This window comes from Enoplosus armatus, chromosome 7 (genome assembly GCF_043641665.1).
Source record: "Enoplosus armatus isolate fEnoArm2 chromosome 7, fEnoArm2.hap1, whole genome shotgun sequence".
NCBI classification, from domain to species: domain Eukaryota; kingdom Metazoa; phylum Chordata; class Actinopteri; order Centrarchiformes; family Enoplosidae; genus Enoplosus; species Enoplosus armatus.
This window is the reverse complement of record NC_092186.1, coordinates 6564721-6579483: the sequence shown is the minus strand read 5'-3', so window position 1 is coordinate 6579483 and position 14763 is coordinate 6564721. Positions and strand designations below refer to the sequence as shown.

Here is a 14763-nt window from a genome sequence, read left to right as displayed (position 1 = left end):
TCCTCTCCACTGCTGCTGGCTTCACAGGCTGCTTCGGCTCAGCAGTCTGCTGCATTCTAAAGTTTGCAGGCTTTTTCTCCCCATGGAGGCCAGCAAATTTAGAATTCCAGAAAGTGCGAGTCTGGAAGAAGAAGGGTTTGGAAGGGTTGTACCTTCCTCTGTTACTTTGCATTTTTCTGCTTTTCTCCATCTGAAAAAAGTTTCTGGTCGCTCTGGTGTGTGTTTGTGTCTTGTGACTGTGTTTGTCGGACTGCTGGGTGCTTGGAGGTTGCCAGCTCTTATATAGTCTCCAAGATTCTAGAATGTTTTGCATCAAAGCCATTAAAGGAAAAATTTGCATAAAGCATTCTAGAACTATATATTTATTTATTTATTTATTTATTTTTGTTATTTTTTTAAATTTGTTATTTAAAAAAAATATCTTTTCTGGCTGAGCCCTAAACAACAAAACACAAAAAAACAAGAAAAAGCTGTCAGACAGCTGAACAATGGGAGGCAGAGGTCTTCTTTGTGGCTGAAAGTACTAAGTCTGTGTCTAAGTCAGGAAAGTAGTGGCCTGAAAACCTTCTCCTCCCGGGGGTCCAAAGCTCCTGTGCTGGTGGTGTAAACACCAACACTCCCCCGGTGCTCCGAGCTAACTGAGCTAACGACAGCTACAGTTGGCAGCAGTTAGCGGTTACTAAAGCTATCTGTCCATCAGCAAACCCTGTAAATCACAGAGAGTTGAGGCAGAGCAGCCGCAGGAAATCAGAAATCCAGACATTTTTTCCTCCATAAATATGATCGAGTTTCACCAAAATCAGTGAATAAAGTTGTATGTTTTTGTAGAAACAGAAACACTCTGTAACAATAAAGACAGAAATGACCTTATGTTTGTTGTAATGGAATCTTTCTTTATTATGAATTAACAAAATATACTTTTACAAAGACAATATTGACACTAATTGTAATGGCAACCGTTAGTGATTTTTATGGTCAATACATACTGAGTGACAAAGTGTTACTATTGGCAGACAAATGCTGTCAGTCTTCAGGTACACCAGTTGATCCTGAGATGTGTTTGAAGTGTTTTGGTCGTATCAGTGCATTTCAGATGTGAGATTAACTGTTGCGCTGAGCTGCATGTTGCTGAAGACAACAGTTTGAAGAGTTTTGAAAAAGTGAACTTCTATAGAGAAATGTGACTTAACAATTGTAAAAAAAAAAAAAAATGCGTAATGTGACAAGGAGCATTCATGTCGCAATGGAAAACACTTCAATCAGTTATTAAAGACAAAATGTCCAATAATAATAAAGGAAATATTTTATTAAGTACTTTACTTAATTTCTTTGATTTGTTAAATTTGGGCATTTTAAGACTTCCACATTTCACCGTTAATGCTACTCTAATGCAGTACACAAAACTGCTCCCTTTTATATAATGGTTTGGTTTAGGTGAAGCTGAGAACCAAGAAAAGACCAGACAAATATATCAAAGCCTTATGTGAAAATAAATTGGTCAAAGAATAGTTGAGATTAATGTTTGTATTGTACATTGTACTCTTCTTGTCAGCAAATATTTTTTCACCAAAGATTACTTCTTACAAGGTTGTCTAACAGACTCCATGAGTAACTGACTAAACTTGACAACATCACATTTAGTCATAACAAACACACTGTGGCTCTTCTTCAGCTCATTTGTGCGATCTAGTGCCATCATACCACGAGAGATTGAGCCCTGCAACTCCACACGGACGGGACACTCGATTCTCTCTGTTACCACGCTGCCGTCAATGCAGGCTGCCATCGCATAGGCATCGTAAGAGACAAAGCCAGGTCCAAAGTACACGTCTCTCTTATTCATCATAGCCTCTTTAGAGTAAGCCCAACATTTAGATGTTATCATCTTCATAAAGCTAGCAGCAGGTGCGTCCTGGCTGATCAACTGTTCATAGAAGTCCTGTACAAGTAAAATCAGTGAAATCAGTTTGAAGTGGAACAGTCATGCAGGGTTATGTAGTTCTTTGCAAGCACACATCTTACCCACGTCAAGGAGTTTCTGCAGGAATATTCCCATGATGCCAGGTATGTAGGGCAGAGAAACTCCTCAAGAACAATGTAGGCAGACTCTGGATCCATTGCAAAGTTAAACTCTGCACATAGTGTCACATTTCCTTTTCCTACATAGACAAAATCCAGTTATAAAAGCCCACATGTTTCAAAAACAAACACAGTAATCATGCTGGGGTAATACCTTCTATGTTGCCACCCATAATGTACAAATCTTTGAGCTTTTGGGGAAAACATGGATCCAGTCGGACAGCCAATGCCAGATTAGTGAGCGGGCCAAGGGCCACCAAGGAGACCTGTGGGATGCACATGTTAGTGGTACAACCACAGAATATAAAAGAAGTGGACGAAGCCACCGTGATATCACCCATTGGTTTGTGGACTACCGTTTTTAAGCCTCGACTTTGGCATTTTGGCCGTTGCCATCTTTGTTTTTGGGAACCAGAAATGACAATTTTTGGGCAAGAGGCACTTACTGGAAAAAATCAACAGCCGACTCCTTACAGTGTCTTTTAGCACAACCGAACGTCGCTATCCACGAGGTAGCCACACCCGAAAGCATATCCTGCTTTATCGTCTATTTTACTCTAAATGGGAACATAATTTACAAAATGAAAATCAAGCTGTATTGAAGAAGACTTGAAACTAGCGATTGAGACCACAAACTCATTAGGGACATGTTTACTGAGGTAGCAACTGGTGGAGTAGCCCCCTGCTGGCCATTAGAAAGAATGCAGGTTTAAGGCACTTCCACATTGGCTTCACTTTTCAGACCCAGGTTGGTGCTTTGATACAACACTAAGAGAGCAGCAACACATAACAGATAGACCACAGAGAGCTTTCTCACCTGCTTCTGGTTCTCAGTCACCAGCCTAATCATTGCATTGACCGCATGTTCGCTCTGGATTTTCTCCTCCCACTGTGGGTCTTTGTCTTCAATCACATCCCCAAGTCCATCAGTTCCAAAGTGGTCACTAACTGGGTTACTGGCTCCAATCAGAGGACCACCGGAACCACGAAACACTGGAATCTGCAGACAAAAGTTATGCTCATTGCAGTTTCCATCTCCTATCAACATTAACAATGACCACTATCTCTCTTAAAAACTATTTGGTTTATGTGCCTAAACCTAAATCTAAACCTTCACCATAGATGTGGCAGATTAGAAAACAGTCACATGAAACATTTTGTAATGGTTTTAGAAGGCACTGACAAATAATGTCATCCTGCTGATAGGGACGGATCAGAAAACACTCCCACGGCTTGTTTGGAAAGGTAATGACAAACCATCTATTTTATCATTTAGAGTGATAGTCAATCTTCCAATCTTCCAAAATCCACTCGAACACTTAAATAAATGAGAATGAGACAATGAGTCAGTGAACTTACCCCCTCACGCTCACAGACGGAGAGCACCCTCAGGACATTCTGACACACATTCTCAACTGCTGCGTTCCCAAACACACAGGTGACACCCACGATCTGAATGTTGGGTGCCGCCAAGGCCATCATTATAGCCTGAGCATCGTCTATGCCGCAGTCTGTGTCGATGATCACCTGCTTCTTTGCCATGGTCTTCTGTAAAATTCACCATTTCCAAAATCACAGTCAAAATAATCCATGCGATAGTTAATAGTTTTCCAAAGGCTGTTTGGTTAAGAGTCAGGAAGACGCATTCCTTCTAAGTTTGTTCCAGCCACAGTTAAAGATTAAAAGTGATGTTTTCCTTATGTCCACACTACGTTGCCATGAATTTCAAACAACTTTATGAATACATGACCTCCCTTTCCATGTAGTATGTAGTTATATAGTGCAAGGTATTTGCAGTGACCATCATATTTTCACTCTTTCACTTTTAATTTATGAAGGAAGAAGACACAATTTGAATTCTTTCAGCAGCAGGTGTCCTATCAAAGGACAGAGGGAAAGCAATATTTAATTTGTGTTATCGTGAAGTCTATAAGTTAACCCTGACACCTTATTTTCAAGTCATCACCGGTGGTTTCCTGCTGGAGGGCCTGTTGTTGTACTTCTATAGTTTGTAGGAGACGGGAACTTTTCCTCTTCACACTGGTGTGCCTCCTTCTTTAAGTCCTCCTCTGCCTAGACCAGCGCATCCACCAGTCTGGATGGTGGGCCAGGGAGGTCTCCGCTTTCTTCTGATGATCCTTTTCTTTTACAAAAGTTTCCTCCAGATTTCTAACTTTGGCTACCAAGAAGGCAAGAAGGCACACTTTCTCATGTTAAGAATAAATGACCTCAGATGAATTACACATTGTGTGAGGTCAGCTGTTAAGATAACAAGATTATCTTTTTGACTGGACTGCAGCAAAGCGGGGGGCAGCCCCATAGATGTGAAAGTCTGTCAGTGACTTAGTGAGTGAGTGATGAAGTTACACTATGTGGGCTTCGCCTTGTGTGTAAGTTTTGCTGAAACCGGACAATCGGCTCCTAAAAACAGCTTTTTCTTTAGCCTTTCTTTACCCAAAGCTTAGGGGACTGTCCATACAGACTTACTCATACAATCTGGAGCTACAGAAGATAACTAATGTCCTATTTCGTATAGGCACCGCCCTCTAAGGCTATTGCTAGTGGGGTATGGCACAGAGACAGTACAATACCTGATATTCACCATAAGGGAAAGTAACGGTAAAACAACAGTAGTAGGGACGATGGCGACGCACTGTAACAGTCCAAAAATAGAGCAGAGAAGGAGAGAAAACAGTTCTCCATGCGCTCAGAGGCATAAGGGAGGGCTGAGAAAACACTCAACACAGTGTCATAGAAAAACTAGAGACATTCTGACCTAAAAAGTTGCATTAACATCTAAGAAAGTATGTTACTCGGCCATTTTGTGGTGAAACGTCGCTGTAGTAAAGACTGAGTCGATATTTTTATCGTTTGTTATTCATTTTAAAGTTGTTAGAAGATGGCGGAATTAATGTTTTAAAGGAGTAATGTGAAAGTTGACAGGCTTACCCTTCAGTCTCTTGAAGTAAAGTTTAAAGAGCCACCGCAGTCGCTCCTGTGATTGGTTTGAATTGTATGATCCTTGCATGGTTTACCAACACGGGTTGTAGCCACTAAGAAATCGGCATGTATATTTAAAGTAATTTTCGTATAATACAACAACATAGGTCTTGAATAAGCGAAAAGCATTTTTTTTTCCATTTTCATCTAATTACTTTCTTGAGTGTTTTTAGGCATTATTAAGCTTTAACTGTTTTTGGACGCCCCCGTTTGGCACTCAGAATGGTACCGTCCGTTAAACCTGCACAGGAAGAGGATACGGGTCAGGAAGACGACGTCTCCGATTTATTATCGTTCATTTTTAACATGTCCCAAGCTAATGTGCACCTAGGGTTAGTGATTATGCGGTTAGCTTGACGTTTTGACATTTCCCAGCCCCGCTTGGTCCTAAGACAGTGCACAAGGTACGATGAAAAAATAACGTAACGGCTGGGCGTGTTTACATCTGCTAACTACAATTCAGCACTGACATCTTTAGCCGTGTGTTCATCTCGACTACGGCGGCTTTACATGTGTAATGTTAGTTCATGTTCAGTGACCCCACAGCTAACTACGGCCGGGTAAATGGAGCCACTGCAGCTTTATATAACAGGTGACTTATTATAGGTTAAAGGTAGTGTTGTATGATGCTGTCTATTGTCGCTGAAAGTTAAAACAATGACAATCAGGGTTATGACTTTGTTGTACAAAGATTGTTTATGTGATCAGATATTGCTGATCAGAGTCCACAGTGTTGGGTCTCTATCACTGTACCTCCGTCTTCCTTTTTAGATCTCTGTAGTGTCTCTACGCCTGCCTGTCCTTCCATCCCCAGAGAAGACATCCATCACTTCAACATCACAATCAGCCTCAGCTAATTCTGTCCTCCATCGTATAAGTGGCTGTTCAATGCCTAATACATCAGAAGGTCAAGGAGCAAACCTTCCTGGGCCAGTGGACCCCTCAGGGATACAGAGGCCCACCGATGGGGAGGAGGAACGTGGTCTGATCAGCTCCCTCGCCCGGGACGCTGCGAGAGTAAGGAGGGCTTCCAGTGCAGAACTCCACCTGCCGTGGACCTGCCCAGTCACACACTCCCGTGAGAAGTTCTACACAGTCTGCTCCGACTATGCTCTCCTCAACCAGGCTGCTTCTGTGTACTGTCCCCCAAACGCAGCCAGGGATGTGGTCCCGAACAAGCAGGATGGTGGGCTATCACTTGTGAAGCCCAAACCTTCAGCTGACTTCAGCGCCGGGCACCCTGGAGGGGCCCATGTGGGATCAGATGGGGACTGTGACATGGTGGAAGTGTCCTCCGGCCACACAAAGCCTATTTTGGCCTGGGAGATTGATACCACAGACTTCAATGCTGTGCTCACTAGAAAAATAAGAACAAGTAAGAAAAGTATTATCACAGAAGCCTGTTATATAAATTAATAAATGTAATTTTGCCATCACCCAAAGCTGCCACACCCGTTTTAAATACCATGAAATGTTTTGATTATTTATCTGCTCTTTTATTGTTGAACAATTAACATCCTGGTTTAGCCTACGTTGACGTTAGCCTATGTTGTATTTCAGGCAATGTGAAGAAAAGCAGCACCAAGAAGATGAAGTCATCAGACAGACCCAGCCGAAATCTGCAAGACGTCCCTCCTCACGCCTCACTGGAGGAGATCAAACAGAGAAAAGTGCTAGACCTCAGAAGATGGTAATGTTATATTTAGTGCCTCAGTAGGTTTAAAGAGAAGCCCAGTGAAGTGAGCTTCACATCAGGATGTAGCAGTCCTGTTAGAGCCAAAACATTCTCGGTTTGATATAATTTATTCTGAGGATTTGTATATCTTGAGGATTATTTTCTGCTTCAGGTACTGCATCAGTCGGCCACAGTACAAGACGTCATGTGGAATCTCTTCATTGGTGTCCTGCTGGAACTTCTTGTACAGCACTCTGGGTGCAGGGAGGTGAGCACGCAAGGCATGCTGTCTATCAGGCTTCATGTAAACCTTCAGCTCCACGTGCATATGTATTAATAAATATAAGTAATAATATAATAAACTGAAGTGTATATCTATTTGCATTGCTAGTCTTCCACCCATCTCTCAGGAGGAGGCTCTGCATATTCTGGGTTTCCAGCCGCCTTTTGAAGAAATCAAGTTCGGCCCTTTCACTGGCAATGCGACTCTAATGCGGTACACAAAACTGCTTGTGCAATCTTTTTAAATGACCGCCTCATTTTTGGAAATGTGTGCAGCCTGGTCATCTGAGCATTTTTCTTGCAGGTGGTTCAGACAAATCAACGACAATTTCCGCGTGCGAGGTTGCTCCTACATTCTGTACAAACCACATGGGAAACACAAGACGGCGGGAGAAACAGGTGAGTCCCTCAGCCGTCCAACTCAACGGCATGTCTACTCAAAAAGAGATAAAACTAAAAGTGGTAACCACGCAGATGTTTTTTAGCCGAAGGAGCGTTGATGAAACTGACACAAGGGCTGAAGGATGAGTCTATGGCCTACATTTACCACTGCCAGAACCACTACTTCTGCCCAGTGGGCTTTGAAGCCACGCCACTCAAAGCAGCAAAGGCTTACAGGTAGGTCACATCACTGCAGTTTAAGTTGATTATTTTCATTTTATTTCTTTTTTTTCTTTTGATTAGTCATTTAGTCTATAAAATGTCAGAAGTTTGTCCAACTAAATCCTGTAAAACTGTTTGTTGCTGGCTAAAACGATTCATCAATTACCAAAATAGTTTCTGATTATCTTTCTGCTGATTGACTAATTGTTTCAGCCCTAAAGAGTTTATAAACTGACAAGGGTTGTTCTTTTTTGTGCTAAGGGGCCCTCTACCCACAAATGAAATGGAGTACTGGATCCTTATTGGTGAACCCAGTAGGAAACACCCAGCTATTCACTGTAAAAAGTAAGTTCTATCTCTGTTCAGTCTTTGCTGTATTTGATCATGTTCTGTAGTTGAGCTGTTTGACATGAAGCCTGTTTTCAGATGGCTGGACATTGTGACTGACCTCAACACACAAAATCCAGAATACCTGGACATTCGCCACACAGAGAGGGGCATTCAGCGCCGCAAAACCAAAAAGGTTCCCCCATCTCACTCCTGTTATTTTAAATGTTACTGATTATGTTGATATTTCTGGGTCAGAGCCGAGCTAAAATAAAACGTTCCCTGGCTCACAGGTGGGTGGCAACCTGCACTGCATCATGGCCTTCCAGAGGGTGAACTGGCAGAAGCTCGGCCCCTGGGCTCTAAACTTGGAGAACCTGCGCCACGACTTCCACCACGCCGGCACAGATCGGGCCCACGGGAGTGTCGCCGAGGAAACGGAGGAGAGAACGTCATCCAAGCGCCTTGCCTACCTGGGACGCTCGCACAGCATGGGAAGTCAGAAAGACACCAGCTGGAAACGCCTGTCCAACACTACAGAGTACAGACAGAGGAGCTCCCCTGACAGCGATCTCGAAGAAGACATCACAGACTGAAAAGGTTCATTGGGACATACGGGGGTTAAATAACAGACATTACATTACAGTACAGTAGCCCTAAGATACATTCTAAAAGGATAAGTCTGATATTCTATATTTTACTGCCAACAAATCCCATGAAAAGACTAAAACCAACAGTGTGCTAGTCTCTCAATACTCTCTGTGGCCCATTTAAATGTTTTTATAAATAGGTTCATTTTTAAACCTGCAATAACTGATTTGTTTGGCCACTTGGGGGCAGCAGAAACACGTTGTGAACACTGACAGATCATCACCTTTAAAGTTGATATGGTGAACTTGTTAGCTAACAGTTGCTTATCCACACATCCAGAAGTTACGGAGCAACATCAGCATTTATTTGGAGTTATGTCACCTGATGAATTTAAGTCCAGTATTTACTCTCCTTTTGCTCTGTTTTGATCTCTACCAACTCGTGAGGGAAATATCCGTCTCTTCAGCTGCTAAATGCTCCACTATGTTCACCAGCTAGTCGCTAACTGTGTCAGTGGGTTTTTTAAAGCTTTTTCTCTGGAAACAGCCGCCTGCTGTGGCTGAAAACAACGCTGTGAGAGTCATGAGAATTAACCAAAACAGTAAACTTGCAGCTGAACAGCCGAACAATGTGCTGAAACTCCCTATAAAGCTCCATAAAGCAGAGGGGAGCTGCAGCTTCGGACGATTATCTGTAGGTTAATCTCCACAAGCGACGCCTTTCTTTTCATCGTCATTTAATACATGATGCGTGTAAGAAATATCAATTGTAGCAGCTTAAAAAAAGCAATTTCAACTGGGCACTGTAGTTTTTAGCAAATGTTACTCAAACAGTAGTAAATAGTGCATTTGTCTGGGACTAATTTCAGCGGAAGATTAACACACATTTGGTGCACCAGTGAGTATTTACGGCAGCAGGACGGTGCATGTGGGATTAACTGTAATGACTGAAACCAGTACAACAGTGTGGCTCAGTGATGTGTTTTTAATAGTTTTTGGAGCAATGGCGCTCTGTGGCACAGAGGAAGAAGATATATCAGGCTTTGGACACACAGACACGTGTTAATAAGATCAATCCATTGTTGGTTTTGGTCTTTTGGTGCATTTTTTGACAAGAAGAAAATGATAGAATATCACCAGACTGATACTTTAATATTGGTGAGTGAATGAATGAATGTTTTTTAAGACTGTCAGATGTCGATTCTCAACTGTCATTTTTGGGGCCATATTGTAGTTTTCAGTGCTTCAAATCAAGTAGTCAGTGTTGGTGAGGGTCTGCCTACTGAAACATTTTCTTCTGCCACTTTTCTGTCTTTTAGCAAGTGCGAATGATTCACCAACAACTACTTTAAATCAATAACAACAACGGCAGCTAAACGAGTGAGCCACATTAAATCACCATTTAGCAGTGTGTGTATGTGTGTGTCAGCCCATAGAGGCCTTCCTATTATTGTTTCTATGTTTTCGATACAGCATATTAAGGCAGAAAAGCTATAGGCACACGTATTGTTGCGGTCGCTGCTAATACATCAGTTGCAACACAAAGAAATACACTGACAAAGATGAACAGTGGACTCAACAGCACATCGAACTATGGCCTCAAAAATGAAGCAGCTTTATTGACTTTCCTGGCCACTGTATTGTAAGGTGTTTCTGTTATTTTGTCCGTCCCTGTGTTATAATAAAAGAGGGAGATTAGGGGTTCACACTACAGGATTATTTTATTTCATCCTACAACTAATCACATACACATTTCTCTTCATTTAATCTTGGTCATATCGCATCACCTTAAACTCACTGCAGTGACGCTGTAAGAGTGCACATTATATTCAACCAGTGCCGTCTAGGAAACTCTTTGACACATTTGCTGTAAATTCTGTTGAAAGGTGACACACTCCCATAATTCATTGTACAAGTAAGTGGACTTGTTTTGCGCCTGGCGTACAGTGGTTCGTTCAGTGGAAATGCTGTGCAAGTGTTGTGAAAGCTGACATTTTGTTGTGCTTTGTGAAACCTACAGTGAGATTGTCGTGTAGATGATCCTAATTTTTCTTAAAAGACAGGAGCTGTACAGACGTGACGGTGGAACCCCTTCAATCCCTCAAAATCATTCAAAATGTGAAACCACAGAAAGTGGACACTGCATGGTTTATTTTCATGTTCATGTGCAGCCTCGATTTGCCACAACTCTGTTTGCACCTTTGTGGTGCCGTTTGTCTCTGACCCAACGCAGATGTCATGGTGTCATTTGATGTGGTGGTTTATTTATTAATTTTCCAATAAATTAAGATTTTTATAAACTCCTGGAACAGATGTGTTTCTTCACAAGTCATCGTGATATGTTCAGTCCGGTCACACTGCAGAAGCTGGAGAACTTCCTTTTAACTGGTGTCGTAGCTCTGCTATGTGAGCGGGGGCGATTCGGCAGCAACCGCCTGATGGACGGAGAGACGCTCGTCAGAGAAAATACAGAAAAACTGGACAAAAATTTATGGAAGAGAAAGCAGTTCACCTTACCTATCAGAGCAGCGCCTTGCTTCACCCATGTACGACTTAGGTCAGGTATTGATGCTGATGCTTTCTCTGATGTTAGCCACCTTTTTGTATTGAAAAAGAAAACCTGGAACAGTCAGCAGTGGTGGAGGAAGAACTCCGATCCTTAACCTCAGCACAAGTAGCAATATCACAATGTAAAAATACTCCATTACAGTGAAATTAGTACAGTATGAAAGGTAAAAGTACTTATTATGCAGGATGTGTTATTGAGTAATTATTAGTAATGCTTGAACTTTCAGGCTCATTTCTTTTTGCCCTTTGTCATTTTATTGTGTTATTATACAATTATAATATGTATTGTAGTTACATGTTACCACACACGTTTAGATAAACCTGTAAACAAGATACGATGACTTAGAATAGAAGAGTAAAAGCTGTCCAGTATTTTGTTTGAGGAGAGTCTGACACGTGAAAACCACAGTGATGGTCGAAGCTGTGATCTTATTGTTAAAACTCTGTGACTATGGACTCACCCCTGCTCGGTGTCCCACTCCTCTCCACTGTTGGGGTACACCACCCAGCTCATGTCTGGGCTCAGCAGAGACCTGGCAGAGTCCAGCAGCGGCTCCACCAGCGCTGGGGAGCAGCAGTTGACTCCTACGGCGACCAGCTGCGTGGATCTGTTTGCAATCTGCACTGCATCGGTGAACGTGCTGCCATCTGATATACACTTCCCATCCTGACAGCGTTTTTGCACATAATGTGAGTCATTCTGATACAGCAGCTAACAATGAATCAACACGAGCTACACTATTTATCAGCAATGGTTACCTTGCAGGAGAAGGAAAGCCAGGCTTTAGAGTTTGGGAACTCCCTGAGCAGCTCAACCAAAGCCTCCGCCTCTTTGATACTTGGGATTGTCTCAAAGGCAATGAAATCAGCTCCTGCTGCTGCTAAGCAGTCCATCTGCGGCCGATGCCAAACTTTAAGCTCCTTAGAAGAGAAAAAAAGACGCAAAAGAGACAACTTGTTATCACTCAATTTTACAGTAAATGTATCTATGAACTGAACATCAGATAAACCATAACCAACACTGAACAGGTCAACAAATACAGCAGTATTAAATAAGTTGAAACGTAGGTCAACAGTCTGCTATCGTGTTTTTATTTTCTATTTGTCACCTTCCCACAGCATGCATAATTTCTTCTTACGTAACCAGTATGAGCAGCTGAGAGCCACTCACTTCTACACTCATCTCCTCTGCATACGCCCCAGTGTACTCGGAGCCGTTGTGCAGAAAGGCCCCGTACGGTCCAACAGAGCCTGCCACCAAGGGCCATCTCTGCCCTTGAGAGATAAATAAATAAATCAAACAAAACACAGTGAAATAGCACCGTAGCTTACAGGGAGATAATGTTTCACAGCTTCAAACATACAGAAGACTGTGCAGTTTTGTACCTGTTGGACGACTGTCAGAGACAAATCTGTCCACTGTCTCTTTGGCCAGGTGAACTCCAGACATCAGCAGCTCTCTGGCGCGCTCAGAGCTCACGTCCATGTGATTGATGAATCCTGTAATACTTGCCTGGTATGTAGCCGTTGTGATAACATCAGCCCCACTGAGGAGAAACCTGTTGATACGTCACATTTATGAACTCTGGTCACATTTTAAAAACTAATTTCTACAGTTGTTCAGCAATATTTTATAGGGCTGCAACTAACGTTTATTAGAATTATTGATAAATCCAAAAACTGTGGAAAAATGCCCATCACAATATCCTAGAGCACAAGGCGCAATGTTCATTTTACTATAATGTAAGACTAAGAAAGTAGCTAATTAACAAGATGGAACAAGAGAATGTTTGCTTTAAAGTGACTTAAACTGTCAATTGATTATCAAAATAGTTGCATTTTCTTGCGATCGATTAATTGACTAACCTGTGCAGCTCTTATGTTTTGCATGGACCTACCTGTGATGAGCATCTCTTATGGCCTGGGGGTTAGTATGCAAAAGCCTGGCGCTCCACAAAGGATCTCCCTACGTGTGCGAGACACACACAGACAGAGATTTTAAAATCTGGATGTGCGTGATTGATATGAATATTATTAATAAATATTGATCCCAGTTGTTTTCAGATGTCTCATATACTTTATATATAGTACTATAATAGGTCTCAGTTGTATAAAATTATTCTTATTTTCTTATGTCCCCAAATATTCGCATAAAATATAAGTACAATATTCATACTATATTTGCAGTAAGTCTAATGACATAAAAGCATACTTGCTACAGATGATATACCAGAGGGTAAGAGTGATGAATGAGGCGTCTCAACCCTCAGAGAGGAATAAAAGGCAACACGGTCTGTGAGCACAGGGCAAATGGCGCCACCTAGTGGATTTATTAGGGTCATTTAACAACAACTGCATCAACTGCAGCAGCATACAGCTCTTTCTCTTCTCCAGTGATGGAAAATAACTAAGTACATTTACCAAAGTACAGTACTTAAGTACAGTTCTGAGGTACTTGTAAATATTTTAATTTATACTACTTAATACTGTCGGCACTTAATACTCCATAACATTTATTTGTTTACTAGTTACTATAAATAATATATATAATAATCATGTAATGAGCAGATACAATGCAATGCATTGTAATACAGTAAATTAAACCACCCAAAAGTAGATAAAATGAGTAAAATTAGCTTTACTGCAGCCAGCTACAACATCAAAATACAGCTAACATATAACTGTATCAATAATAATAACCCAAAAGTGTAATACATAATAATGTAACAGTGACTGAGACCGTTTTGGCGGCATAGTGAGCACTTTTACTCTTATACTAAGCTTGCTTGAAGGAGTATTTTTAAATGATGGTATTGTTAATTTACTTTATTTAAGGTTTATGACCCCCCCCCCCCCCCCTTTTTTCTCATCAGTTGCCAGCTCCTGTCATTGGTTGTTACCATGGTAACACAGCTCTTGGGCCTGGAGGTTGTGACTCTACAGGGTCAAAGTGACTCAGTTTTCATTTTGTGCAACTGCAAGATAATACAACGATAAAATACATATAATGAAAACAAAACATTTACTCGTGAACATGAAGCTGTGCGGTGCAGCCTACGTGCTGGGAAATGAGAATTTAAATAAGAAACCAATGCTTACTGATAGAATAAAGACCTAAGTTAATGCAGTGAAGCAGGTGACTGTGTTTTGCAATCTTTCTTTTGATGTTTTACCTGTAATTTGATTCCTTGCGCTTCCAGTTCAGTTGCTAGTCCGCCATCCAAGATTAATGGTCCATTATCACTCATGTAACGTCTTAGGCGAGCAGAGGAACCCATGCAGAAACCCTGTAAGTAATGTCCCACACTCCTGTTCACTCTAAATACTTACAGTATTAATAAAACTATTAACATAAACTGCTGTGTTACTTTTCAGACTGTTTCTGTTCCGGGTAACGCGAAAGGGTCAACAGTTGCATTTAGTGACGCTCGAAATTTTAAACATTGAAGTGATTCCGGCCACCACAATACCACCAGACTACCACTAGATGACGCATTAAACAATGACAGTGCAATGAGGTTAGAGCCAGACGATGTGTGGAGTTGTATGTAAACGTGGCCCAGGCCCAGTACATGAATTCAGTCAGTTCTTGTGATTTTATGCACTGAAATGTAAAAATGCCACTGGAACAACAGCATC

General features: G+C 41.6%; 3 protein-coding genes across 3 annotated transcripts; 1 reads left to right on the top strand and 2 right to left on the bottom strand.

The window, feature by feature from the left end:
* Positions 1-886: 886 nt before the first annotated feature.
* Positions 887-3621, bottom strand: LOC139287883 (inosine-uridine preferring nucleoside hydrolase). Its single transcript, XM_070909088.1, has 5 exons — positions 3439-3621; positions 2897-3079; positions 2234-2345; positions 2023-2159; positions 887-1939 (listed from the first exon to the last, which is right to left on the bottom strand). Exons 1-5 carry the CDS (start codon positions 3619-3621, stop codon positions 1574-1576), a joined length of 981 nt encoding a protein of 326 aa, XP_070765189.1. The 3' UTR covers positions 887-1573.
* Positions 3622-5967: 2346 nt separating this feature from the next.
* On the top strand, positions 5968-8562 carry LOC139288246 (basic immunoglobulin-like variable motif-containing protein). Its single transcript, XM_070909516.1, has 9 exons — positions 5968-6454; positions 6640-6769; positions 6927-7022; positions 7146-7250; positions 7341-7435; positions 7522-7654; positions 7901-7984; positions 8066-8162; positions 8260-8562. The coding sequence occupies exons 1-9, from the start codon at positions 5968-5970 to the stop codon at positions 8560-8562; spliced, it is 1530 nt and encodes a 509-aa protein (XP_070765617.1).
* Positions 8563-9598: 1036 nt separating this feature from the next.
* On the bottom strand, positions 9599-14402 carry LOC139287853 (uncharacterized). The gene is made up of 8 exons (XM_070909049.1): positions 14298-14402; positions 13023-13090; positions 12511-12683; positions 12296-12399; positions 11884-12045; positions 11586-11791; positions 11074-11153; positions 9599-10991 (listed from the first exon to the last, which is right to left on the bottom strand). The coding sequence occupies exons 1-8, from the start codon at positions 14400-14402 to the stop codon at positions 10909-10911; spliced, it is 981 nt and encodes a 326-aa protein (XP_070765150.1). The 3' UTR covers positions 9599-10908.
* Positions 14403-14763: the final 361 nt, after the last annotated feature.

What these genes read in the sequence shown, in the direction of transcription:
- LOC139287883 (XM_070909088.1), bottom strand. Translation starts at nt 3,621, where the DNA reads ATGGCAAAGAAGCAGGTGATCATCGACACAGACTGCGGCATAGACGAT. An exon ending in TGACTGAGAACCAGAAGCAG is followed by an intron (nt 2,346 to 2,896) that starts GTGAGAAAGCTC and finishes TGCATCCCACAG; the next exon opens with GTCTCCTTGGTGGCCCTTGG. An exon ending in GCAGAAACTCCTTGACGTGG is followed by an intron (nt 1,940 to 2,022) that starts GTAAGATGTGTG and finishes TTACTTGTACAG; the next exon opens with GACTTCTATGAACAGTTGAT.
- LOC139288246 (XM_070909516.1), top strand. Translation starts at nt 5,968, where the DNA reads ATGCCTAATACATCAGAAGGTCAAGGAGCAAACCTTCCTGGGCCAGTG. An exon ending in CACTAGAAAAATAAGAACAA is followed by an intron (nt 6,455 to 6,639) that starts GTAAGAAAAGTA and finishes GTTGTATTTCAG; the next exon opens with GCAATGTGAAGAAAAGCAGC. An exon ending in AGCGCCGCAAAACCAAAAAG is followed by an intron (nt 8,163 to 8,259) that starts GTTCCCCCATCT and finishes CCTGGCTCACAG; the next exon opens with GTGGGTGGCAACCTGCACTG.
- LOC139287853 (XM_070909049.1), bottom strand. Translation starts at nt 14,402, where the DNA reads ATGGGTTCCTCTGCTCGCCTAAGACGTTACATGAGTGATAATGGACCA. An exon ending in CGCAAGGAATCAAATTACAG is followed by an intron (nt 13,091 to 14,297) that starts GTAAAACATCAA and finishes TCGCACACGTAG; the next exon opens with GGAGATCCTTTGTGGAGCGC. An exon ending in ATAAGAGATGCTCATCACAG is followed by an intron (nt 12,684 to 13,022) that starts GTAGGTCCATGC and finishes ACGTATCAACAG; the next exon opens with GTTTCTCCTCAGTGGGGCTG.